The 27,263-nt window shown below is 31.1% G+C and overlaps 2 protein-coding genes across 2 annotated transcripts in view; one reads left to right on the top strand and one right to left on the bottom strand.

Moving 5' to 3' along the window:
- Positions 1 to 8,514, bottom strand: part of LOC143199181 (cystathionine beta-synthase) — an 84,102-nt gene extending 75,588 nt beyond the window's left edge. The window contains exon 1 of the mRNA XM_076409004.1: positions 8,392 to 8,514. The gene's annotated coding sequence lies outside the window, so the exon portion shown is untranslated. The remainder of the gene's footprint in view (positions 1 to 8,391) is intronic.
- tfc (Brevican core protein triforce) overlaps positions 1 to 27,263 on the top strand; it is a 105,069-nt gene that overhangs the window by 50,293 nt on the left and 27,513 nt on the right. Inside the window, exon 3 of the mRNA XM_076409010.1 lies at positions 21,640 to 21,740. Within this exon, the coding sequence (XP_076265125.1) occupies positions 21,640 to 21,740 (101 nt within the window). The remainder of the gene's footprint in view (positions 1 to 21,639; positions 21,741 to 27,263) is intronic.

Here is a 27,263-nt window from a genome sequence, read left to right as displayed (position 1 = left end):
TAGTAATTTGTAATTTTTAATGTCCTTCCAATTTGTAATCGCAGGATAATAAAACCTAGGTGCATAACGGATAATGGAAATGTAAAGATTTTTATGTTATTAATTAAAAAGAATAATTAATAATTAAGACATTATTTGTTAAATCGTACGATTATACGTTATTTTTTAGTGTGTATTTAGTTTATATCACATATCTTAAAATTATAAGTTCTACCATTATAATATATACCATTATATATATCATTATAAGCTACCATATCTGTTATATATTATATTACGCAAAATATGAAACTCGAATAAGGTGGATCTGTGATATCATCATAGGCTAAATAAAATTGTCATTTTTTAACTTACAGGCAATTAAACTGCGAAACATTGAAACTGTCCTAATAGAATTTTTAGTCCATTCATGTATCCTCATTCTGAGTCGTTACCATCACATGCAAATATTTGGAAACAACATTTTTATTAGTTCTTATCAACTTATTAACTGCAAAGCTTATTAACTTTTTTCCATATGCCATCTAATCGTGAAAAATTACAATTATTTATTTTAACAATCAATGTATATTATTATAGTTATTATTATATAGGTTATAATATTGCTACCATATCTGTTATATATTATATGAGGCAAAACATGAAACTTGAATAAGGTGGATCTGTGATATCATCATAGGCTAAATAAAATTGTCATTTTTTAACTTACAGGCAATTAAACTGCGAAACATTGAAACTGTCCTAATAGAATTTTTAGTCCATTCATGTATCCTCATTCTGAATCGTTACCATCACATGTAAATATTTGGAAACAACATTTTTATTAGTTCTTATCAACTTATTAACTGCAAAGCTTATTAACTTTTTTCCATATGCCATATAATCGTGAAAAATTACAATTTTTTATTTTAACAATCAATGTATATTATTATAGTTATTATATTATAGGTTATAATATTGCTACCATATCTGTTATATATTATATCACGCAAAATATGAAACTTGAATAAGGTGGATCCGTGATATCATAATTGGCATCTTATATTTCATAATTAACTCGTAATTTAACTAGACCGTTCTAGCCGGTTAATTAATTAAACATATTAGGAGACATGTTCCAACTTCGAGTCTTTTTTGGTATTAGCATTTAAAAGCTATTAATTTAGACGAAAAACAAAACTATTCTAATGATGCCGGTTCGTTTTATTTAAAAATTGATGACTACTTGGGATTATCTAATTTTACTTTCTTCGGAAAAGTAAAGTATCGTTTTTTTGTTGCCGTTTTCGACGTAATTGGCTTGATTATTTTTTACGGTTGGCTTTATAGAAAGCTGTCGCGCTGTGTCGTTTTGTTTGTTGGGGTATAATATAGTCATCCATGCATAGAAATGGAAATGCATGCATTTAAATATAGAACTCGTTAGTCGAATTGCAATACAATATCCGAATTTAAACTAAATATTATACGTATATCTGTTATATATGTAATAAGTTAATATTCTAGTTGGCTATCGGTTTTTGTGCAATACGTAATTTGAAAGTGAATAATTATATATTATTTTGTTTTGTGTTAACTTTCTTTTTTATTATTAATAATTTCTTATATTAGTAATTGGACAGTGTTGTTGTCATATATATGATATCGATACCATGTAACTAGAGCTAAATCAGGGATAACATTGATGTTTATTATATTTGCCGAGCTAGATATTTGTAAATGTTTTATTAATATCGTTTTAATGTGTACTTTAAAGTATATTTATTGAGAAAAATTAGTACAGTATATATTAATTAAGATATTTTCCATAATTTTCTACAAATTTTCTTACTCTTTCTGACAAGATGAAAATAGCATGTGGAAAGAACGATGTTTTGTTTCCAATGGCCTATTTGAGCAATTCTTCAGCATTTCCAAGCCGTGTTTTGGCTGATAGTTGTGAATATCGGCCATTGTTCATCGATGAGTGGTAAATGAATAAGTGGTAATAAGAATGTAAGGAAGAAAGTCTGGAGAGTATACTCAGTTATACAGAACTTCCAATTCGAGCTGCAACAGTGTATTCTTAACATGTTTTAACGTATATAATTTGTCACGGTTTTGCAACAATATGCCATTTGATTTATTCTATAAACGTCAATGGAAAATGAGAGTTCATTCGGTTTTAGAAACTTGTAATACATTACACCTAATACAACTGTGATGAATGAACTCAATTGAATTCAATCAATTTCACTATTCGTGCAACGTGTGGCCAAGCATTGTCATGCAAAAGGGTGATTTTATACAGCTTATATAATGGGTGTAGTTTTAGCTGTTCATAATATGCTATTTGTCATCATAGGCTAAATAAAATTGTCATTTTTTGACTTACAGGCAATTAAACTGCGAAACATTGAAACTGTCCTAATAGAATTTTCAGTCCATTCATGTATCCTCATTCTGAATCGTTGCCATCACATGTAAATGTTTGGAAACAACATTTTTATTAGTTCTTATCAACTTATTAACTGCAAAGCTGCTCGAAAGTTCTTAAAGAATCCGGTTTGAGTGTTCCTCCAATATACAAGTAATAGCCTTCGACATTTTTTGGTTATCCAGGTATGGCATTGGCAGTAAAGTCACCGCTTTTATAACGTCAAAAGTTGTTGGATTTCAAGTAATTAGATTTTGATAGAGCTCCATAGGTTTCTAAAAGAGTCCGAAGGATAACATCAGCAGCATATATTTTATCTGTTTGCGACTGTATATACTAAATAGCTCAATAATATAAAATACGGAACTGTCGCACTGAATATTATTTAGATACATGTTAATTCATTCGATTTTAACAAATAGGTTAGGTTGTTTAACACTTGTTTACACTGAGACTGCGCGTTTTCGCTGATTTCGCACGGTCGTAAATCAAAATAGATGTCTAGGATGAAAAGCAACATACATATTGATCAATATCAAGTTCAGTATTGGACTATGGATATTAGAATATACGTCTTCAACACAAGGATGATTGTGGGTCTGCTAACCTAGGCCTTTGACTTTATATAACTTAAAAACTTTCTTATGATGTAATATTGGGCACCAGCAACAGTCATTATTTGACCAGCCTCATTTTCGAAGATATAAGTTTAATAATGCTGCCAGTGCAAAATCTACATCAAATGCACATTCAAATACATTTTTTATCATTTAGTTATGGGTTTTACGAGCGTCCAATATGGTAAATGATCAGAGTTCTAGACCTGAGCTTTTTATCAAATGTTTCTAGCACGAAGAAACGGCTCTTTCGTTTCTTTAGATTATAAGCAGTCGGGAGCCTCTTAATTTTTTCAACTCTTGTCTACTGTGTCGAATTGGTGTTCTTAGTCTCATTGACGGTTCAGGTGTTGATTAAATATTAATATTTTCAATTTTCAATGAAACTAAATCAATATCCTGGCCATATTTTGTTTGAAATTTGTAAAAGGTACTTGAGCTACCTAGTGGTGGTAAATCCAAATTTTATTTATTTAATCATTTACTAAATATTTTATAATAATATAATTTTTCTAAAGTGTAACATCTAAACCTTTTTAGTTTCGTAATAATTACAGTGACATTTTCGATAGTAGTTATTCTTGATTTTTGATACAATAAGCGGTAGTCAGAACATCAAGACTGAATGATGGCGATTTTAGAAAACGGCGGGAGAGATATTCGTAGAACAATTCAATTATCAATGGAGGATTTAACCAATTTTGCAGAATATGTCTGTAAGTACCCATTTAAAATTTAGCTGGGTATTTGATTTCAGATGAAATCAACTCATATGACATGTTGACATTGATCATAGCTGATCATTAACTTGTCTCATATCTATTTTTTTATAGAATCTAATTTGTATCACTCTTATGGTTATCCAAGTTAATTTTCACTTATATATTAAATGCGTTATTATTTACTTCATCCTTAAGACGAGTAAAATAGTATAAATTCTATTAAAATGTGATATTAATAGTGAAATTTTCAGCTCATAAGGTGTTTTTATTAGTTAATTTACTGGTCAAAGCTAATAGAAACTGACACTGAATAACAACTAGAAAACAAGTAGCGTTCCGATTGTCCGTAACCATTTAAAAGTAGTTGAAAAAACGAACGCAATTTTGTTGTTAATATTAGTCACAGAACGAAAAAAAAGTCTGGAATTAAATAACAAGTAAAAGTCAAATTAGCTCGTTGATATTTAACTTGTGGCACTTTTTATAGCGGCAGTTTTTGGTTAACTGTATAAATACAATTAGTTTACATTATCAAACGGTCAGCTGATAAAAAAAATCTACTCTTTTGGTGGGATCGCTAAAAATCTTCCGGATCATTGTCATATATATATATATATATATATATATATATATATATATATATATAGTGTCGAATACTTTAAATAGAAAGAAAACACTCGAGCGGTTATAACACATATACTAAAATTGTTCTTTAAATAAATGTTAACAAAGCAAATGTGATATATATTCAAACAATAAGGGTGATGCAATAAACACGTAAATATTAAGAGAGATATCTCTATTAGAATAGAGATATGAACTGTATGAGATGGTATAGAGGAAATGTGTCCTCGACGTCCCAAAAGCGCCGTTACATAATTGTACCACGGGTAGAAAGAGTAGACGGCGTTTGATTGCGTCCAAACATCAGGCGCATCAGGTCCTCTGCAGGTATGAACATATGGTCTAAAAAGAAACGCAAATTAGACAACCAATTAAATCACTGTAAACCCTTTTATGTGGGTGGGTTCCTCTGAATTTATTAGCATCAGTTGATGAATGATGAAAATATTAATTTCGAGATGTTGAAGGCTGTTGAAAAAGTGCAAGTAGAAGTCAACAAGACCGGATTAGAGACAGATAGATACATGGATTAGAGACTGGAAAATACAGCTTAATAGTTCCATGTTCTGTCCATGTTAATTTTGCGTTGCGGCAATGTACCACAAAAAACCAATTATATCACATGACGTATGCCTGACTCCTCAAACAGAATCAGCTGAATACCTCGGAATACATCTCGATGATAGGTTAAATTGTAAATATCATGTCAGACAGCAAGCAGAGCAGATTGGGCTCAAAATCAAGCAACTAAAGTGGTTGATTGGAAGATACGCTCAATTTGACCTAAAAATTGAAAATACCAATTGAAAATAAAAAACCAACTAGTAATTCAACGCACTCAAAATAAAGTTCTACGATTAACTACAAATGCTTATCGTTACGTAACCAACAAAGAGTTGCACGATGATCTCAAAATCAAATAGATATACGAAGCGATCCAAAACACAGCTACTGGACGTACGCAGGAAATCGGTAAATGGATGCGAACCAAACCACACGAACTTATATAGTATATAAGTGTATTCTCAACTTTAGCTAGTGCAACAGAACAGTACTAACAAATGAATGTGTAAATTAAGATTGTATTAAGTATATCTAATGTAATACGTAATTAATAATAAAAATATATTTCTTAGTATATACGGTCATAAGGTAGGCCAATGAACAACCTATGTTAAAAAGCAAATTAATAGAGGTGTGTGGTTTATCTTTTCATAGTGACTGTTTTTTGCGTAAAATTCTGGTCAAATACAATCGGATCGCGAAAAAGTCGCCCGGACCATTGTCACTATCGATTCCACGGCAACAGGTACCCACACACACAAACAATCTCCCTCCAAATCAAGGCCCCATTCCTCCGAGAGACCAAAACGAACCCAAAGAAAGTAAGTGTTAGTGCAGTGCGTCACAACACCCATAACCTGAAGCAGTGCCGGGCCACTCGACGGTGAAAAAAAACTACTTTCTCCGTCGTCGTACATCGTCGGGTACCGTCAAGGTCGTTCTCGGTGGTTCCGAGAGCAGCGATTCGGCACACCACAGCACGTTTCGGTATCGGGCCGCGTCTCATAAGGTTCCCGGCCCATTCAGTGCGCACATTTCTTCGCCGCTCTTCGTCAGCATCTTCGCGGGTACCACCACCGGGGATCCGTTCCGTCTTTTTTCTTTCCTCCTCGCGTCCTTTTCGGATTTTTCGCTAAATAATAATTGGAACGCCGCGCGGGTCACAGTCAATTAGGTCTGGTCCGTAGAGATGGTTCGCGTGAACGGTTGTTTGTTGTTGTCGGTGATGTTTCTCGGCGCGGTCGGTACTCCCGGCCCATCGATCAAGTCGTCCGGGCAGTTCACAGGAAAAACCTCAGGTTAGATAAAGCAGTTTTATTTTCAGTCGGTCTCTTGTTGGGTGGAAATTGCGGTTTATCGAATGGGTGGTGAAATCTGTCGGCGCACACAAAAATGTGATAGCAAGGTTATTTTGTTGTTTTGTTGCCTACAGAATCGGTGACTGATTACCAAATTCGCCAACATATCATTGACAATATTTTTTGTATCAATTAATTAGCTGTCTAGACCAAATATATAGATTATAAAGAAAACTAAGAATATTAATTTGCGAAAATGTTCTACTGACGTTCAATATTATAGAATGTAGAATATACAAAATTAAGTAACAACATCTGAGACTTGATATTCTAGTAATTTAAATATTAGTAATTATTAATATATTTATATACTAATTGTTACGGTAATTTTATACAAATAATTAATAAATATTTTAGATTAAATACTAATATATTCTAGTATTACTTATATTTGAACGTAGTGGATATATTAAATAAATAATTAATACTGTAGACTTGAATAGATTAATTAGAATTCAATGTTAACATCTTCCTGCTATTTTTATAATGCCTAATTGATAGAACTCTCTGAAAGAGATTTCAATAACCTGTACGAATATTCGTTAAATATAAATTTATTCGTTGGAGAGAATGACTTATTTAAATTAATATCGTTTCTTGATGTGGTTAATTCTTTGTCAAATTAAAAATGTCTGGAGGGGCTTCGATATACAATGGCCTTCTTCCGGCTATTAACCCTTGGCATTATGTATAACTTTCAAGTCCTACAATCATTAACGAATATTGACTGACCAACGTGGAACTCAGGAAGCCTAACCTGGCCTGCTTACTCTCACTTGTTTTTTAGTATTTTTTGTATTGAAATTTTGTTTTCGTAATATTAAATAAAAAAATTGTTGCTAAGAGATACCGATGGGTTTGTTAAAACACTACTATAAACTAAACGAGCAGAATGAGTAAATATTTTTGACATTTCCAGTGATATTTCGACGTATTCAATGTATTCATGATGCAGTTAAATTTCAAGTTTTTAAAATGCTTTTGGATTTGCATCCGACCTTCATATTACACACACATCTCTAGGTTTATTAAGTTTTAAATTCAACAATAGGTCATCGTAGTTGGTGAAAAATATATTGTAATGCATAATCGTACATACACATTTACATTTACTCTCATACATATATATTTCGGACAAGTTAATGTACTGTTTGACCTTGATGAAGACCTGACCATGGTCATGAATATCATCAGGAGAGTGAAAGGATTGCTAAGATAATGTCACATACCACGAAGAAATGATGTCAGTGGAATTATTCTGCAATAGGCCTCAAAGGACAATGTGGTTTCCAGAATGTTTCTTGGAAAATTGGGACCTAATTTTTTTAATGAATTATGGGTGAGGGATTAGTCACGGTAATTCTGTATCAGACAGTTATTTTAAAATTATATTTGGATTCTTTATTGTGTTTTAATTCAACACTATTTCATTGTTCAAAATTTACTGAGCGAAGACTATTGGCTATTGATGTTTTATTTGGCTATGATTTTTATACTCATTGTGGTTATTGTTTCTAATAGAACATGATTCCTATTAACTGGTAACTGCTTAAAGTTTAATCTATGTATAATTTTAATCATATTAAATTATTTCAATAAAATATCGTTGGAAAATATCTCTAAATATTTGTTTTTTATATAAAAATATTTTTAAAATTTATTTTATTTAGTGCATAATATATCGAGATATGCAATACCTTTATTTTATATGTTTGTTAAAATTGTTAATTGTTAATTGTTGTAACTCTTTTTTGTTTTAATAATATTATTCTAATTTGCTAGTATTATCTACTATGGAAATATATGTTCGGTGATCTAAAAAATTAGTTTAAATCACTACGCTTTAATCTAGCCCACTTATACTTATTTTTAATAATAGTCACTGCTCTTTTGGATGTACTCTCTTGATTATATAGATATATATTATTTATTATATTATTGTATCTTTTGGATGTACTTAAATAGATGATCTGTTCACAAAATATTCTTATACTTTTACTACACAAAGATGTTTTTCTATATTTTAAATTAGTGTATACCTCTTAAATTATATTTCAGGGGACTTTTAATCACCTAAATCTAATTAGTACCTTCTTTTCGGGTTTCCGAGCAATTCGAGCAGCTTTCCAAGCGTAATTACCAAGACGGTGCTTCATACGTATCGACCAATCGAAGCTGATCCACTTTAAATGTCGAAAATTCCACAAAAGCGAGCCGCATTTTCATCGTGTCACATTGAGAAGTCACGTTTCGTGGTCCTTGGTCGGGTATCGATTTTGAATGCAGTCCAAGGCATACGTTGGGACGGAAACATTTACACAAACAAAAAAACAATTTCGATGGGCATTTTAAAAGGGTTATTAATAGCGCCACGAAATGTTTTGCCAGAATGCAGGTACAATTTAAAATAAACTTTGTAATAACGCATTAGCAGGATTTTAAGTGGGTATATTTTAATAGCAAGGTCCAGATTTTTTTTAACTTTGAAACTTATTTTTATTTCTTCGATAATACGATTCTGTGTAATTTTAATAAAACAAAACACCAAGATAAATATATTTTTGGCCGCTAAAATCTCTACATTTCCTTCAAATAACCTTATGATGCACCTAAACTATTGTTTTGTCCAGTTCTTTAAATTCAAGTTTGTGGTTTTGAGCAAATTTCTACTAAATATCAATTTTTGTGTAAGAAAACATCTCAATTATCACTTCGCTATGACTCAGTTTAACATTAATTATTAGGAAAGTAAAGAAAAGTATTTTGACCCACACAGATATTTTGATATAATTAAAAACTAATGTGCGAAAGTTAAAAACGAAAAACATAATACATGCATATAATAATTTGTGATATATAATTTGGGTTTTAAATAGATTCAGCAGTTCTCTATAAGCTCTTAAATTCTTTGAAACATTTTCTTATCTTGGTTAATGAATATGAAAATTTATTTTTAGTCTATTTTATCAAAAATCGTATTTGTATTTTTACTAAAAATCCTTAGTTCAAACATATATTCAATGGACTACTTTTAAAATTTTGCGAATTCAAATATTTTTTTATTACTCTTCGTGAGTCCACAATCTGCCCTATTGGCAATAAGTATTTCTTCTGTCTATATTATATATACATGGCATGTAGAAAATCACTTCATTAAGCAATCTTCTGTATAAAATATTATCTTAATTAATTAGTCTTATTCTAAAGCTTATTCTAAAGTCTACATATGTCCAGTAATCAGATCAGGTGGTGTTAAACGTTTTAGTCTACGCACTTCACTATCGCGTCGCATATTTAGCTGATTAGCGAGTACATTGGGATGCACTGACACTCTATCGAAGTACTTCACACAAACACGTTGGATTACACTCGTTATAGGTTCTAGAGGAATATCGCGTTGTATCACTTTATTTGAAATATAGTACGGAGCATCAACAATGGCACGCAACACCTTATTTTGGAACCGTTGAATGATGGATATATTAGATTTGCTAGCGGTACCCCATAGTTGAATTCCATATGTCCAAATGGGCTTGAGTATGGACTCATATAGCAATACCTTGTTATCTAATGATAACTTGGATTTGCGCCCGATGAGCCAATACATTTGATTTAATTTTAGTCCCAGTTGTTTCCGTTTAGAGAGTATGTGCTTCTTCCAGGTTAGGCGTCGATCTAAATGCATACCAAGATATTTAACATGCTCTGCTTGGGAATTCAAATATAGAGGAAATTAATTTGATTATGATAATTTTAAAGAAATGCATTTTTAATATTTACAATTTTTCGTTTTTACTGAAACATTAAGTAGAATATCGATACGGTTTCTTTTTTATTTTATTTTTAATTACAGAAATTATATGAAATTTAGTTATAAAATCCATTATATATGATCTTTGTAGTTGACAATACACTATATATATTATTATACAACAAACAATTTCATAAATATATAAAGAAAAATGGAGAAAGTGCCACACACTAATATAGAATTAACGAAATATTTAAAAAGTTGGCTGCGTTAGCGTTGCTTTTTTTAAATCTTGTTATTTTTAGCTTATATAATTTCTACAAATAAAATATAATTGAATTTATAAGATTATTAAGTACAATATTATATAATATTGGTTAAGCTGATTTAAATTAAAGGTGTAATAGTATATTGAAATTGAGCTCATTTTATTCGTTAAAATAGCATATTAATTTTGTCGAGAGCGATCTAAAGTTGATGCATTTCTTAATACATATTGCACCATTTTGATATTGCTAAGCAAATATTCTCATGTCTCTAATAATATCTACGCAAATAATAACAATTTAAAAAATTTCTTGATAGTTATATTCCAATATTTGTTCCCACATGTTTGAAATTTATAGGTTATAAATTTATTTAAGGTTATACGATAGTATCTACGTTGAAATCAACAGTTCAGTATAATAGTCTCTTTTGGCCACCCTAATATAATAACTCATTTATTTAAAAATTTAGATGAAGTATAACACAAGTCTTGAAAAGTTCCAGGCGTAGCAAACAAAATGCTGTTATTTTGTTTAAAATTTGCTGTATTCATCAACGTAATCTCCATCATGATCGTACCATTTTTGTAAAACCATTTATATTTTGCCTCAAAATAGGCCTGTCACCAGTTGCTGTCCGTTCAGTTGGTCGTTTTGATTCTGGAGTGAAGTGATGGATCCATGGTTCATCTGTTCGACTCAAAAATTCCAGTTTGTTACGTTAAAACATGTCCAAATATTGCTCAGAGTCATCAACAACTTGTATTTGGTCGACAGTGAGCAAACGCGGCACCAGAACAGAGCTGTCTCATAGGTAAATGCTCATGGAGTATAAAACCAACAAGTTCTTTTGATATCTTAACGATGTTAGGAACCTTATGCAACTTCACTTTTCGTTCATTCAAAGCGATTTTGTGGATTTTGAATTTGTGGAGGATAAAATTTTAAAACGCGGCCAATGCAATGCAATGTGCTTTTCAGTTCATGTGTTATATTTAGCATTAACTTTAGTTCCGGTATCGATAGTTAATTGTTCTTGTTATAGACTCCTGGCATTTCCCATTACCCTATATAAAAATCCAATAATGTTATATCGTTCTATCTTGTTTGATGATCAGTTCTTCTCAGTCTTACCATTTCTATTTAGTTGTGATTAATAGGGTATAGTTTTCGTGTAATTTAAATTGTTTATGCTTGCAGATTGTGATGGCATCGCTAACTCCAAATTATAGCGTGTCACTCTTTTGATTGTCGTAATTTTTCTTCAAGCAAGGACATTGAGGGCTTCTAAAGGGATATGACGCTGCATCACTTCATTACAGATATAGGAGCATTAACAATGGCAGGCAACATTTTATTTTGGAACCGTTCAACGTTGAATACCCCATAATAGGATTCCGCAGATATAGGCATTAATTTATACAGCAACATCTTATTATCGAACAATAAGTTTATGTTTCTTAGAAGGCGTCGGTCTACATGTAACAGGTCAATTGAAAAATCTCCGGCCTACCATAGTAAAACACATTTTCTTGGCAAAAGTATTATTTTTTATTCAAGATAATTCCCTTCAAGGATGATAGACTGATTACAACGACCCTCCAACTTTTCTATACCATTTTTGTAGTAAGCTTTGTCCTTTGTTCCTGTGTTTTGTTGTTCAAAATAGGCCTCATTTTCGGCGATCACCTCATTCATTCATTCGATGAAAATTTCTTCCCAGCGAGCATTCTTTTAAGATCTGAGAACAGGAAATAGCCGCTTGGGGCCAGATCTGGAGCATACGGTGGATGAGGAAGCAATTCGAAGCCCAATTCATGGATTTTTACCATCATTTTCACTGACTTGTGGCACGGTGCATTGTCTTCGTGAAGCAGCACTTTCTTTTTCTGCTGCGCAAATGCGGAATTTTTTTAGCGATTTCAGTCCAAACGGTCCAATAAGGCTATGTAATATGTGGCTGTTGATGGTCCTTCCTTTTTAAAGGTACCCAATGAAAATTATTCCATGCGCATCGCAAAATACACACGCCATAAACTTGTCAGCCGACTGTTGCGTTTTCCCACGTTTTGGAGTGGGTTTATCGTGTGCAGTCCACTCGGATGTCTGTCGATTGGACTTCGGAGTGAAATGATGGTTTATTACGCTAGATCATCTTCATTCACTGGCCCGAATCACGAACTCGGCGCTATTTTTGGTGAGCACGCGCGGCACTCACTTTGCACAGAGCCTTCTCATACCCAAATATTCGTGAATTATATGACGTAGACGTTCTGTTGATATCATTGGAGTGTCTGCTATTTCATTCAATCTCAATTGACGGTCATTCAAAATCATTTTGTGGATTTTTTAAATGTTTTCATCGGTAACAACCTTTTTTGGGCGTCTACTGCGTTCACCTTCTTTGATGCTCATTTCACTACATTTAAACTTCAAGCCAAGTTTTTGCTTCAACTGTATTTTTCCCTTCAAAAAGCAATATTTTATTAATACATGAAATTTCTTTTTATAAATTTTTTTCACAATAACGAAAGTTGCTTCACTCAAAATACTATAATTTACAAACTAATGATCTCACAGCTGTCAAATTTATACACGCACCTTTTGAGGGTTAGGGCTAACTAAAAAAATATGGATTTATTTCTACTAGCGCCATCTATGTGTCAGACCAGGGACTTTTCAATTATATATTTCATTATATCTTGACATAACAGATCATGTCCAGATATTTGGTAAAGCCTGCAGGAGGATATACCAAATTAATACCAGTATACCAGGTTAATAATTATTGATATATACTTGTGGGCATGTTCTTCTACGTAAAATAACAGTTACATGGGTAGATTTCAATTCATTTCATCTATAGAAGGCGAATCAAAGGCTTGATGCTGTTATGGGGTCTACCTGTTTAGCAAAGATTGACATATCATATGCATATATTGATCCAGGTGAAATAAGGATTTTAGGAAATGATAATTTTATTTTCTTTATGTTTAAATGTCTCAGACTAGAACGGCTTATATACTTTCTTAGGTGACTAGAGAAATATTATTATATTACATTATTGTTCTAACGAGTAAATATCATAATGTTTTTAAACCATTTTAAGTGTTATAACGGAAAATTAAATGTGTAGAAACCGAATACATTTTGACTATTGTCTCAATTTCTTAATGTCCCAGATATTTTCGTGACTTTCAAATGAATTTTAAATAAAATTTATGTGGGGTAAAAAATAATTTCTTATGAGGATCATAAAACAGTCGAAAAGATGTGTGTCTAAAACAACGTTATTAATTTTTTTTCAAATTAGCAGAACGAATTACGGAACAATAATGGGCTTGTAATTACAAAACCAAACAGAAAGTAAAACGAAGCAATTGTTCATGGGTCATAAACCGGACTGTGTGTAATGTAATCAACATGATTAGTCTTTAAATTTACTTTTGTCGTCTTTATTAATAATTTTCTTATTATACTAGTAATATTTTAACGAGGTCATTATAAAATATAGAATTTTAATGTGTGTCTCTCGTTTGGTTGCATAATGAGTGATTAGTAGGTCTCATTAGAATATACGAAAATGTAATAACATTAATATTATACACTTTTACTTAAAATTACAATTACATTTTTAGATTAACATTTAGAAATCAGTTGATTTAAATTCTTTGCATTACCTGTAAAAGTCAGGTTCAATGTGAATAACTAGATACCAAAACTAGATCATATCGTATGTTCGTGGCCTAGTAGAATTTATTATTCAAATTGAATTAAGAAATTAGTTAATTATATATTATATATCGATTTTCTTTGCCATTTTGAATAATTTTCGAAGACAATTTTACAAAAATATATTAATGGCATGCTAAATCATTTTAGTGTCGTTTGCGACGTGAAACACGGCGCTATTTTGCTGGAGAATAACTTTGCCATGTCCGTGCATATCCGTCCGCGATATGCAACTCAAACGAATCTATTGAAGTTAGTACTACACACACATATACACAGCACTGAACCTTCGAACAAAGAATATTTGACTGATTTTGATTGATTTTGAGGTGTAGATGTGGAGATCGATTCGACGAAAACATTCTTTAATAAGCTAAAAATCCTTTTACCTTTCAATTTTGATGGATTTCAATAGCAGTAAAGCTTCAAGTCTTCGAGTATACGGTTTGCATCGAGTTTTCAACACTCTTTTGACATTACTATATTTGAAACATTGAAATTCTTTCCAACATAAGTTATCCGTTGGAGTATTGTTATCATCACTTCATATATCGCCAGAGTTTTCTTCGGATTAAATCATTTTGTGAATGTTGAATAGTTAACTCGACCTAGACAACAAATTAAGAAATAGGGGTTTCTAACAAACTCAATGATCTTCGTGAAACCACCTAAATCAATTGTGACTTTGACATAGTAATCACAACAGCCAGAATTATCTTTTGAAAATAATTTGAATTTAATAGAATGTTCTTAATAAAAGGTTTAAAAAATACTAGGAATTTCATCTAATATTAATTTTAACCAAGTATCATTAAGTAATTTAAGCATCATTAATATTAGACTTTTTTGATAATATCTAATAACTAAAAAATATACTTTGATGATTTATTATTTCGGCTTATTGTTTATAGTTACTTTAATATGTATGATATCTTTCGTATGAAATAACATTCGTCGTCATTTTATTACATTTTCAGAACGTGTTTACCCATATTGTTAATTCAACAATATTTAGTGTTAGTCGATATTCAACACGAGAATTGAATAGATTACTAGTTAAGGTAAGAGGGCCACTCTATAAAGTTTATAAATTTATTCACAATACTTTTTGATAATAAAATATTTATTGTTAATTAAATTACATACGTTAATTATATACGTTAATTAATTTCCATGCTAAGCTACACACGCAATTGTAAAGTAAAATATTAGTAATTAGGGATGAACAGAAACACCTGAAAATTCATTATGTTTGTGTTGTCTTATCTTGATATTCTCAGAAGAACTTGTTGATTTTTTACATTATTGCAATGGACATTTTCGAAAACATGATATTGCTGTTGACTTTTATTTAGGATTTAGTGCAATACCAGTCACTTAGATGATGACCGCGCCTTGAGTGATAAAACAAAATGTGATACCATCATACCATTTCTGTACATACCTCGTCCACCTACTTTCATTCGAAATCTGGTTCGGTTACGGCCATTTGCAACAGCGTAATGCGATTGACAACGACGGAATAGATTAGCCATTCATTCGAAGGGACATATAAAGGAAATTGAGTCAATTTAAATAACGTCTTGTGCTTCATTATTATTATTATTTACAAGATAGGAAAAAAGTGTTATATATCAAGAAATATATCACATATCCATTATAACGGTTGCGATATTTTAATACATATCGATTATGACTTAAGTTTCTGAACTAAAAATAAATAAGTACAAAATAATATATAAAAATGTAAACTTTTAGTAAATTAAATCTACTGGTGAAAATATACTTTAATAGAAAAGTTATAATTAGCATTAGGCAATATTAAATCTTTGATTTGTGATAGTACATAAGAATATGTAAGTTATGGAGTCTGATTTATAGATGGAAGTGTTGAGGGTGGCCCTTCATTCGAGAGACTATGAATTTTCTTACGAAAATATATGATTCCAATACTTAACAGTAAATTCGTGGTAGCAATTTGCTCATATAGTAGATTAATCCCAAATACTATACCAGGTTAAAAACTTGTGAGACATATACGGCAGTATTTCTTTTCTTCGAATGCCTTTTCAACAACCGCGCTTACTTTGTGCACTTGGTCGATTGTTGAGTGGTGATTTCGGAATCCAAACTGGAAATCTAGTATTTCTATAAGTGGTTTAATATATTTAAACAGCAGTTTCTCACGTGATTTTGATATCTCGGGTAGCAGCGAAATAAGCCTGTTAAGCCGTTCAAGCATCATTATTCGAACAACTTTAAAACATGTCCGAACAGGCATTGAAGAAGTATGTTTGCAGATGAATTACTTTTTGTAGCAGTTCTATCAATAATCCAAGTAAGATATTATAAATTCCAGGAGCCTTTTAGGATTGAGATTGTCTTTAATTTCTGTGGAAACTTCCATTGGATAGATCAGTTTTTCAGCTACATAGGGCTGATAAAGAGGATTCGTATCCATTGTAGATTGTACATCATTCGGTTAGGATGCGTTAGCTAAATGTTGTGGGAATAATTCAGCTTTTTCATCGTTGCATCCAATCCATTCATTTTGATCATTTTAACGGGCGGTACTCTAACAAATGGTCTTTTAAATCTCCGAGTTCTTTTCCATAGCGAGTAATCTTTGTCTGCTTCCGGGATTGATTCCCTAACATATTTTCGAAGCAATTATCTTTATTCTCTTTAATCTTTTGATTTGTCTGATTACTAGTTCTATTAAAGTATTGTTTTGTCCACAGCATTTTTGGTTTTGTCCAATAATCTTCTAGATTTCCGTCCATCTTTTATCAGTTTCAATTATAATTTCAAGGTAGTGTAGCGACCTTGAGGCGTGTCGAATTTTACATAGTGGAATAACGGTCTACAAAATACCCAAAAATGTAATCCCAGATGTTGAACACGGGCGGGGTGCCAGCAGCGCCAACTAGAATCTGATAACGAATAGCTGGCAACCCCGAGATGTTTATCTGGGATGTTATTGAATCCAATCATTCAGTATCTGATCATTGTTCAGTTTAGACGTGCCATCATCGACTGCCCAAGCCTCGTCACCAGGTAACACCGCTGCCATCCGTTTTATGTATTTTGTATTTTCCACATTTTTATATTACTTCAATAAATAACGGTCACATAATGTAAACACCATTGTTTTATTTCATTTTAGCTCCATTCACCGAGCCACATCATTTACCCTAAAGTGGTGACCCCAACGTGATGTTTCGCAAAATTGGGTTTAGGGCAACATGGTGTATTTTATGTGGCCGTTATTTTTTTGTTTCAACATTTTCAATATTTTTAATTCGATTTGTTTTCGATTTTACCGTTATTCCTTCAACATTACATTCATTCAAACATTTGTTCCACATTAAATTTTATTTTAGTGCTGGAACAATGAACCTTAAATTTCATTTCATTATATATCAATTTTATTTATTTTACAATTTTAAATCATAATGTCTTCCTTCGCTCGCCGTCTCCGTCATAATGGCAGACATTTTGATTTGAAAGGCTTTGGGCAGCTTCGGTCGGATACCGTCGTTATTTGTTTCTTCTGAATTACCCTAATGTATGTGACTACGGATTAGTCACAGAGCACCTCCCGAAGCTAGATACCGATTGCAGTCACCGTAGACTCATCATGTTTTCGCCGAAGTAACAGAATTGTCAACGTCTCGTCGTCGAAGAAAATATGCTACCACGTCGTCGAACAATCGATCCTCCCACAGCGTGGATTATAAACTGATTCAGAGAAAATATAAGTAGATTTGAAACTGAAAAAATATACATTTATTTCTAAATTATTAACTATACCTATTGATATCTAAACTCACAGAGTAACTGTTAGATAACTGGATCGATAAACATTTAAACTATTCCAAATAACACGCGCATACATAATTTATAACCTTTACGTATACTGCAGCGCAACTAAATTTGCATTGTGTTTGTTTACAATTTATAAAATAACGGTTTCTGATTCTGCGAGCGTAGTAATTATGTGACATGGTATTTAAATTGATGTAATCATCGAGATCATGTAAGAATCATAAATATTGATTAATATTTAACAAAAATGTAGTGTTTGTTTTATACAGACAGGCTACTAGATATCCAGTCTAATTCTGTAACATTGTTAGTTACTAATATAGAGGTTGATTTGTTAATCACGACTCAATAATTTGTATTATGTTATTGTTGTACTACGATTATTCAACAAGCAGCAAGTCAGCGTTATTATGTGAAACTTATTGAATGTAAACACGTGAAATTATGATTAACAACAATAATTATAAAGCATGATCGTAAATTTATTTTTGTGATTGTCTTAGGCAAAAGTGTAAAATTCGAGAAGGAAAATTAAGACGATTTATCTGAACGGGACTGAGGAACCACGGTCCTCGGCATTAAGCCTACCGACTTGCGAGTGACTAACTTAGAAATCATCCCAGAAGACACCCGGTCTTACCCACTCTGCTTACTGGCGTATTTGAGATCATTTACACAATGCTATATAATTGATTGATATTAACATATATTTTATTGTTTTCTGTATGTTTTTCCATATTTCTGGTAACATTGTTATCAAATAACGATGTTGGTTTGGCACTAATCCAATCAGTCGTTTCTTTTCACACTTCTTCAGCATTTTGAGCCCATCTGCCGGCCAAGCCATGTTGTATCGATCTGAACAAGTAGGTAGTATGTCTTGTGGGTCGCTGGGTTTCGCACAACTGCCCATTCAAGCTGCAACAATTTATATTTTCCAACTATTCCAACGTGTTACCGATAGTTTGTCATGTAAGAAGATACAGCGTTTAATTTCTTCAAAACAACGTAATTCGATTTTAGTTGATCATAATGCATGACATTTTTCTGATACTATGACTCCCCTAGACTGAACCCGGAAGAATCTAGCTCATGACTTTTGCGATTGGGATTGTCATTATCTTTAATTGGTTTCTTTTTGAGGTTTTCCAACCAACTTTAAACAAATAAAAACAGTTAATTTATAAGGTGTTAAGGTGTTTATGCAGGATCCAATAAGTTTTGCAATTCATACTATTCAACCTTCTGTCGTCCCTTATCGAAGCAAAATAATCCAATTTAACAGTTATTTATATTGGTATTTCACATTCCTCTAAATATATATCGCTGTTTAAAATACATCTCAGGAAATAGTACGGAAAACAACGAAAAGTAATATTGATGGAATAATGGAAGAAATACGTAGCGTTAGGTTTATTGCAACAATACTTTATTTAAGATGAAATTAATTAATTGTTATTAATTAAATTAATTAGTTAATTGTGTCCTACTAGTCCAAAACTAGTGATAGTCGCATGGAGCAATATCAGTAACATATGATGGTTGGGGTAGGTCTCACTTGAACGTTCTCTATCTCCTTCATGTCCCGGCAGTTCAAAGTTCTTCTAATTTATTACATATTTTTGTAGAACCTTTTGCCTTTACTTGTAACTTTTTCACTTGCGTGAACCAAATCTTTTTGAATTTTAGAGGTTTTAAGTTAGGTTCAGGACGGTTAGGGATGGCGTTATCCATATTTCTGATTAGATACTTAGTAAGTGATGATCTGATGTGGTTGATTAAAATATTTACAGTAATTAAAGGAGGTTTGACTCTAACTGATTTAGTTTAAGATTTGTCACTCATTAAGTCAAGGAAGACTTTCTGCAAGCAACAAAATTGTATATAAATAATTACGATTAATTGTAAGATTAATTAAGCTTAACTATCAGCTATTACGGATATATATTTAACCTATAATAACAAACTGTTTCTTTATCTCTAAAACAAAGATTTATTTTATTAATTACGAGTTCTCTTACCGCACTACACACGCAACTGTTAGATTAATAACCAGTGAGAGTGTAAAACAAAGAGACGACGTTAAAAATGTGCCCCGTTATATTATATATTTCCTAATCAATTATTAACTTTCAACACAATTTTAAGTATGATAATACATTAGGTATAATATATTTTAATTCCTTTGCAAAAATTTCTAAACTACATTTTTATTTTCACAGTTTTAGAATTTAAAAGGAATTACATATGAGTGAATAATTTTTGAGAGATATTTTTGTAAATTCAATGCGTTATTATAAATATTAAAGGGATGGGTTGTGAATTGTGAATATTCCAAATATTGGGAGTTATATTATTTCGATTTAAAATCCTATTACTTTAATCATTCATTGATTCAAACTCTTACTTTATTTAAAAAACTATTTTGGAAAATTAATTTTGGAAAGAACGAGAAACTATTGAAAGAGGATCACAAAATGATATTGAGGATTTAAATATATTCTAATATAAACCAAACTCGTATATCTGGACATCTTGAACGACTCACCGTCCAATTTTAACATTAACACACAACTTTAGTTGTCAAGGCCATATCAGTTACGCGATATTCCTAGATCACTTCCTTCCTAAGGAAACGACCGAATGGATCTACGTGGTCATTGACCCATTTGGATAACTTATGGTTGTAAAAAAATTATTTGTGTGTGTATCAATTATATCTTCGTTCGCCAGTTTGAAATTGATGATCTTATGATGGCATCCCTCTATAAAATGAATTTCCAAGTTTTGGTAATTCTAAAGGTCAATATCTAATAACTCTAAATATAAGTCTAAATATCTATGGATTAAAAACTAAACTACTGCAATCTGCCTTTGGTTAACGTTTAGCCTGAACTGAAGGTTTTTCCTCAAATCTCAGTAGACTATGTTTATAACAACTTCAATGCAACCTTGGTGGCCTTACATTGCAATGTTTGCACTAGGAATCCACGAAATAGAATTGAATGAATGTTTCCCAATTCGAATACCTTGTGGCTAATGATCTCCTAAGTATCCCCACTGATACAGTATATTTTATTTGTCATTTGTTTCATTTTACACTGAAAAAAGACTGGGAAAAAAGGTAACATATAGTGGAAAACTATATTTGGGTTTTACTTCAGAAACTTACAGAAACCAATGGTAGGTCCGTTCATCAAAATGTCACAATAAAATACGACATAATATATTAATTAGTATATAAACCTTTTAATTCAAACATATATAATGTAAATTTGATTAATAGATTTCGTTAATTAGTCATACGCGATATGCTAGTATACACGTACTATTAATTATGCAATTAAATTTATATTTTAATCGGAACAGCTATAATGTTAATTCGGTTCATAAATCTAACGAACTGTCCCAAATTTCATTAAAAAAAATTCGTTGACGCCACCATAAATCCTGCTTAAGAAATGGGGGCGATAAAAAACAAAAACAATGAAATCGAGATTGTGTTAGTGAATTTCATCGACTTAAGAACAGGTTGTTTCGTTTTTTTCTTAAACTGCGTTCTAAGGAGATATTTTGTAATGACTTAATGATTATTAGATATAGTAATTATGGTACCAAGTGTTGTTGTTACATAAAATGATACATAAGTAAAAACTCTTAGGGAAATCAACTGGTAGTTTTCTCTATTTGTTTTCGATGTGAATTACAGACGATATCCTGAACATGCGTGAGGTTTTTAATTTTTTTTATATTTTTTTCAGACTGTCTCAACTGTATAGAAGACATTCCTAGCATGAACAGATGGACTATGCCATTATTGAAGTTAGGGGAAAAACGCTATTATTTAGGAATATTTTTCAAGGTAAATATGACACAATATTAGATAATTAGGAAATAATTGCGATATTTTACTCAAGCTAATTGCTCATTATTATATGATCCAGGGGCTTATCTCAAAACATAGCATATATATTGGAACTGGTTATTTACTATTTCGAAATTTTTTCTTAATATTGTTTTTAAAACCGATATCTAAGATTTCAGATCTAAGCTCAATTAGCGTGTAATAGATTCTCCCACAATTTCTAGTGAGACTTCTTGTTGTTTAATGTCAAATTATCGTAAAGATTTACTTGATAGAACGGATGTAACAGTCTATTTATTTTATTTAAGATTCGTTCAAAGCTCTATCCTTATTTATATAATACCTTAGAACAACATGCAGAGACAACATTTACTTGTTGATGGATACTATACGAAGTTCAATAAGCTTTATCGTGTGATCACAAAAAACAATATCAAATATGGGTACCACAGCTCCCACCTATGTGAGAATCCCTCCAGAAGATCTTTTCTCAAGAAGATCCCTCAAAAAAGTATTTTTGAGTCAAGTCAGAAGTAGTCAAACAATGGGAGTTTCACTGCCGTTGATGAACATTTTTTTAGTAAGAATTTTAAAGGATTATTTTTATATTTTCTCACTAATTTTTGCTTCTGTCCGGCCCAAGAGGTTACAATATTTAATTTAGATGAGAGTTTTACGAATTTAGAACCAATTTGCAATAAAAATGTATTGGCTTTGCATTCCGAAAAACTGATTATAGCACTATCTTATATCGAAAAGGAAAGAACTATATTTATAACTCTGGTTGAACCCTTGATTTGATTTTAAATCTTCCTGGTAAACTTACTTCCAAACCATCAAAATTTAATTGATGGAAGCTACCTGATAATTCTATAATTCGTTACAATATTGAGTGAAACGTAGACGTACACTACTTACCAGAAATCAGCTGAAAAAAAGATGAGATATTGTCAACAAAATATTAAAAAATGTGCATTATTTTAAAAAGGGTATAGACATATTAGTGTTGCATTAAACAGGTTATATATCTCTTGAAGCACTTTGTACTTATATTTGCTTAAAAGTGTCTATTTTATTATTAGACCGAAGACTTTCCATTTTACCGGTTATTTCGTGAATATATAGCGGGAAATATTAACCAAAACAGTTATATAAGAGAGGTTTGGTTAGTTTAAAGAAATCGTTTAACGTTTAATAGCGGAGAAGATATAGATTTTGTGGATAGTTACGCAAAAATGATGTGTTAGTATTTTGTATATATATAGCGGTCGGTAAAATTGAAGTATGTTATGTTGTGGTTAAGTCAAACATTAAATAGTACATTATCTGTCACAGCGAGGCTGTTTCAGATTATTTCTGGAATATTTATATTTGTTGGTTGAAAGGTACTAAAATCTATTTTAAAAATTTATAGTTTTACTTCTCTTAATAGACTAACTCTTGCTTTAAAACTGCATATATTTTAACAATAGTATATTTATAGCAATTAACTAAGAAAATTAAGCAATTAAAGAATTGCAAATTAATTTGCAATAATTTGTTTTTTGTAGTAATTTGTGTTTTGGGAGAAACACGACATAACTTTAATATCAAAGTTTTAACATGGTACATTTTCAATAAATAATTAGGTTTTATTTGCATAGGAGTAATAATTAATAGTAGGAGGAGTATGTTCTATTTTATTAACCTGTGTTATTTGCTTTAAACCTCTGAATACCTACCAAATTAACATTTTCTTGTTCTGTTGTAGAAATAAAAGTAAAATGAGCAGCCCTTATTCGTATTTCTTTTTGGTGCAATTCCTTGTTTTACGCATATTCTTGATCTATTGAAAATTGTTTATTAATATTTAATTATTAAAATCAGAAGTTGTTCAGTGTAAGAGCCATTCAATTTGCTTTTTAAGTACTATCCAGAGCATATGAGAATTCGTAGAAATATTCTACGCAAGTGTTTATATGGTGTTACGGTTGGAGCATTCAGCACCGACTTCAAACTGATCAGTTGGTAGTAGTTAAAATAATATTGTAAATAGATAAATACGTTTAGGTAGGTATTAAGCTAAATTGTGTATATATAGCAGAATATAAAATACGTGTAGTAGATAGGTTAAATAAGGTTTTTTAATTTATATTTAGTTATTACAACGATTATTATGTAGACGTTTTATTTTAAAACGTTTTTCCTTGTGTTAAAAATCAGTCAACAAGTTTGATTTTTTTTAGTGAGTTCCATATTTATTTTATCAAGTCGGTTCAGTTTTTGTTAAAAATATTTTATGTTAAAGAAGTTGTCAATTAAAATCAGAATTACGTTATAAATCGTTCGTTTTGTTTGACTAAAGATCCCAAAGTAAAATAACATATTAATAAAAACGTATCTCCTGTAAAGATACTTAGGGGAAGATACATGCAAACCTCTTACAGAATGTTCCAATATTGCACAATCCGAAGAAACAGAAATAAGCATAAAATGTTTGAAAATAACATTTTGTTTGATTTATTCAATGTGTTTTAAATAAAGCGTATTAGTGCTGCAGAAACTTCTGGTCATTGTATCAAATCTGTATTTGTGTCTGTTATTTAACTATCAATCTATCAAACTATCAATGAGAATTAGTATATTACATATAATATTAGTGATTCAATATTAGCATTCTTCAGACATTAATAAAAATGTATTTCAAAACGTAAAAATGTAATTTAAAACTCTTTTATAATACGGAAAAACTAGTGATAACATAGCAGGTTTAACCTATTCTACAACAATGTGACTGAGATCGTTATAGTCTTAGAATATCCAGTACCGAATTAATCCTGTTCGATAACACCTACTTCCTGAAGAATTGACCAAAGGGTAAGTGATCGTTGTCCCGCCAGGGCAGCTTGCAAATGTAGATTAATAATTTGTGGGCGTTCGTCCTGTACCTTAGTCCAGTAATTTATTTTTGATGATCTAAATTTTACTGTTTTTATATAAAATTACACGGTACATCATATCCAAGTTTTAGTAACACCAAATTTCGATAGCCTATGAGCTCACAAATCATTAAGCTTTTGCAATCCTTTTTTAGTGCCCAAACACCTTGAGTTGTTCGAATTCCAGTAGATTATATTAATTCACAACAACTTCAATAATCTTCATTTGGGGGCCTTACAACCTGAACTGTGATTTTTGTATAAAAAATCCACGGAATTTTCATTTTTTCTAATTTCAATACTTTATTTAAAGGAGGCATTTCTAACCACTTTTGGGGACCTTACAGTTTGAAGTGCGACACTTCTGATTGAACTTCACTTAACTATACCAAGGAATGCTTAAAGAAAAGGTAGAACGATTTTCAGTCCAATATCAACCTATATAATTTTCCTGATCATCGATTTTTCCTCTTGACAAGTAAACTTATTCCTATTAACTTAATGAATTAGAAAAAGAACATCTTAACCATCTTGTCAAGTCAATTTTGTTTGTTAATTTTCCTGGATATTTCATCGTAATATTTAACTCCACACTCCTCAGGGTTCCTAATATTGTTAAACGTAGATTTTATGATAACGTGTATGTATTTTTACGTTTTAATTTTAGATATATTTTGGTTGAACGAAAAAACAGGAAGCAGTTTTTTAGATCATTAATTATCTAGAACTAAAGCGTTTACAGATGCAGGTAGCCCACTGAATGGGTTAGGATAATGCATATTTATATATTATCAAATTATAATATTATACTCATTTGAAAAGTCGCTCTGGTGCCCACTTGAGAGATAATCGAAATATAGTAGACCGGCGCCTATGTAACTTAAATGGAAATAATAAGTCGCTAATATTTGCATGTCCGTGTCATTGAACAGGCTCTTAACAAAGTAAAAATTCGCCTTGACATTCACCACATGCCCAAGACGACCTTCCGCTCTTTCTGCCGTCAGGGTCCGTTCGTATATAATGACAAATTGTGTTGTTAAGTCCATAATGTCACCGACTGATTAAATCAATTTGACTACTTTGATATATTGACGATAATCATGTGTATAGAGAGAGACCGAGAGGGGAGGTCTATGACACACCGTACCTGAACCTTGACATAAAATATGAAATGCTAGGTGTTAAAAATAACAACAAATGACTAACTGCCTGGTACGTTCATTTTTCTTATCATTAGATGTCTTTTTGATCAAAATAGATGATCATCTGGCGCATATTTTGCTAAATATCAATGTAATCATATAGTAAATTAAGGATCAATGCAATTACATTATTTGACATTTCAATTTCAACAATATCTCCGTAGATATCAGTAATAGTTCTATTCACCATTGATGGTATCTTTGATTTGATTTATATCCAATTGAAATAACTATATAGCCATGTAATTTCGAGGCGTCAACGTATCATTTTGATTACTAGTTAAATTGTTGGATATTAATCGAAGGATGTTGCCATTGTTTTATTTTTTTCATTTAATTTTTCTATATCCTATCTTTTACGCGTCAATATTTAGAGCACTCTTTAGGATATATTATACTGTGAGTAATGTCAATCATTATTTATTATACTATTTTACGCCCAAATCTGCTATCCGCTAATTATAAAAATGCTATTTAAATATTTTAGTGTTAAGTTTTGATGGCAGTCTTCGTTGAACAAAGAAGAAAAAGTAAAAAATATTGTGGCTAGTCGACTACACTTTAGAGTAGTGTCACTAAAAGCCATATCCAACTGATTATCTCAGCGTTCGAGTACCTTTACTGAGACCTTTATCGAGATATGGACATTGGACTGTGTAGATTTTGGACATTTTTGTTAGATTATCGTCCTAGTGGTAGGAAAATTGAAATAGTAAATTTAGTTTGATATTGAACAAAAATGTCCAATATTATGTAATATAATAATAATAAATTCTGAAACATCTAAAGCTTAATATATGTATAGAATATATAAACTATAAATAATAGACAAAATTCAAAAATGTTGCTGCTTATATTCTGTACTATGAACTGATTTTGGTGGATTATTTGATAAATTGAATTATGTACTGTTGTCATTAGTAGGATATTATCTTTATTCCAGCTTTGTCGACCCTGTTTGATATAGATTTTTACAGACTAAGTGATTACATGTAGATTTTCAGGGGTTTTGCAAAAATATATTCACTCTTGCATAATCAATAATCAATAACTCTTGAATAAGCAATCGGTTTGTTGTGATTCAATATATAAATTCATACATAAATTGATAAGAATAATAGATAAAGTAAAGGAAACATTATGATATAAGTGGGAAGGGTGGTTTAGATCTTATAAGAATCCGGGAATATATCAGCAATATTAGAATTGAAAATAATTTTGAAGAAAAAGGAGTAAAGTTATAAGAAATATAATTATATTATTAATATAAATATAGTGGTTGGGTATAACAAACTGAAAGTGGATGTGACAGTAACCAAATATATGATGTACATATGTTTGAGAAAATATTTACCTAAGGAAATTTAAAAAATCGAACAGTACAACGATCTTAAAAA

Source organism: Rhynchophorus ferrugineus, unplaced genomic scaffold, assembly GCF_030347505.1.
Source record: "Rhynchophorus ferrugineus isolate W39M unplaced genomic scaffold, kcgeb_rfMv2 rfM6, whole genome shotgun sequence".
In the NCBI taxonomy this organism is placed as follows: domain Eukaryota; kingdom Metazoa; phylum Arthropoda; class Insecta; order Coleoptera; family Curculionidae; genus Rhynchophorus; species Rhynchophorus ferrugineus.
This window is presented reverse-complemented; position numbering and strand designations above follow the sequence as displayed.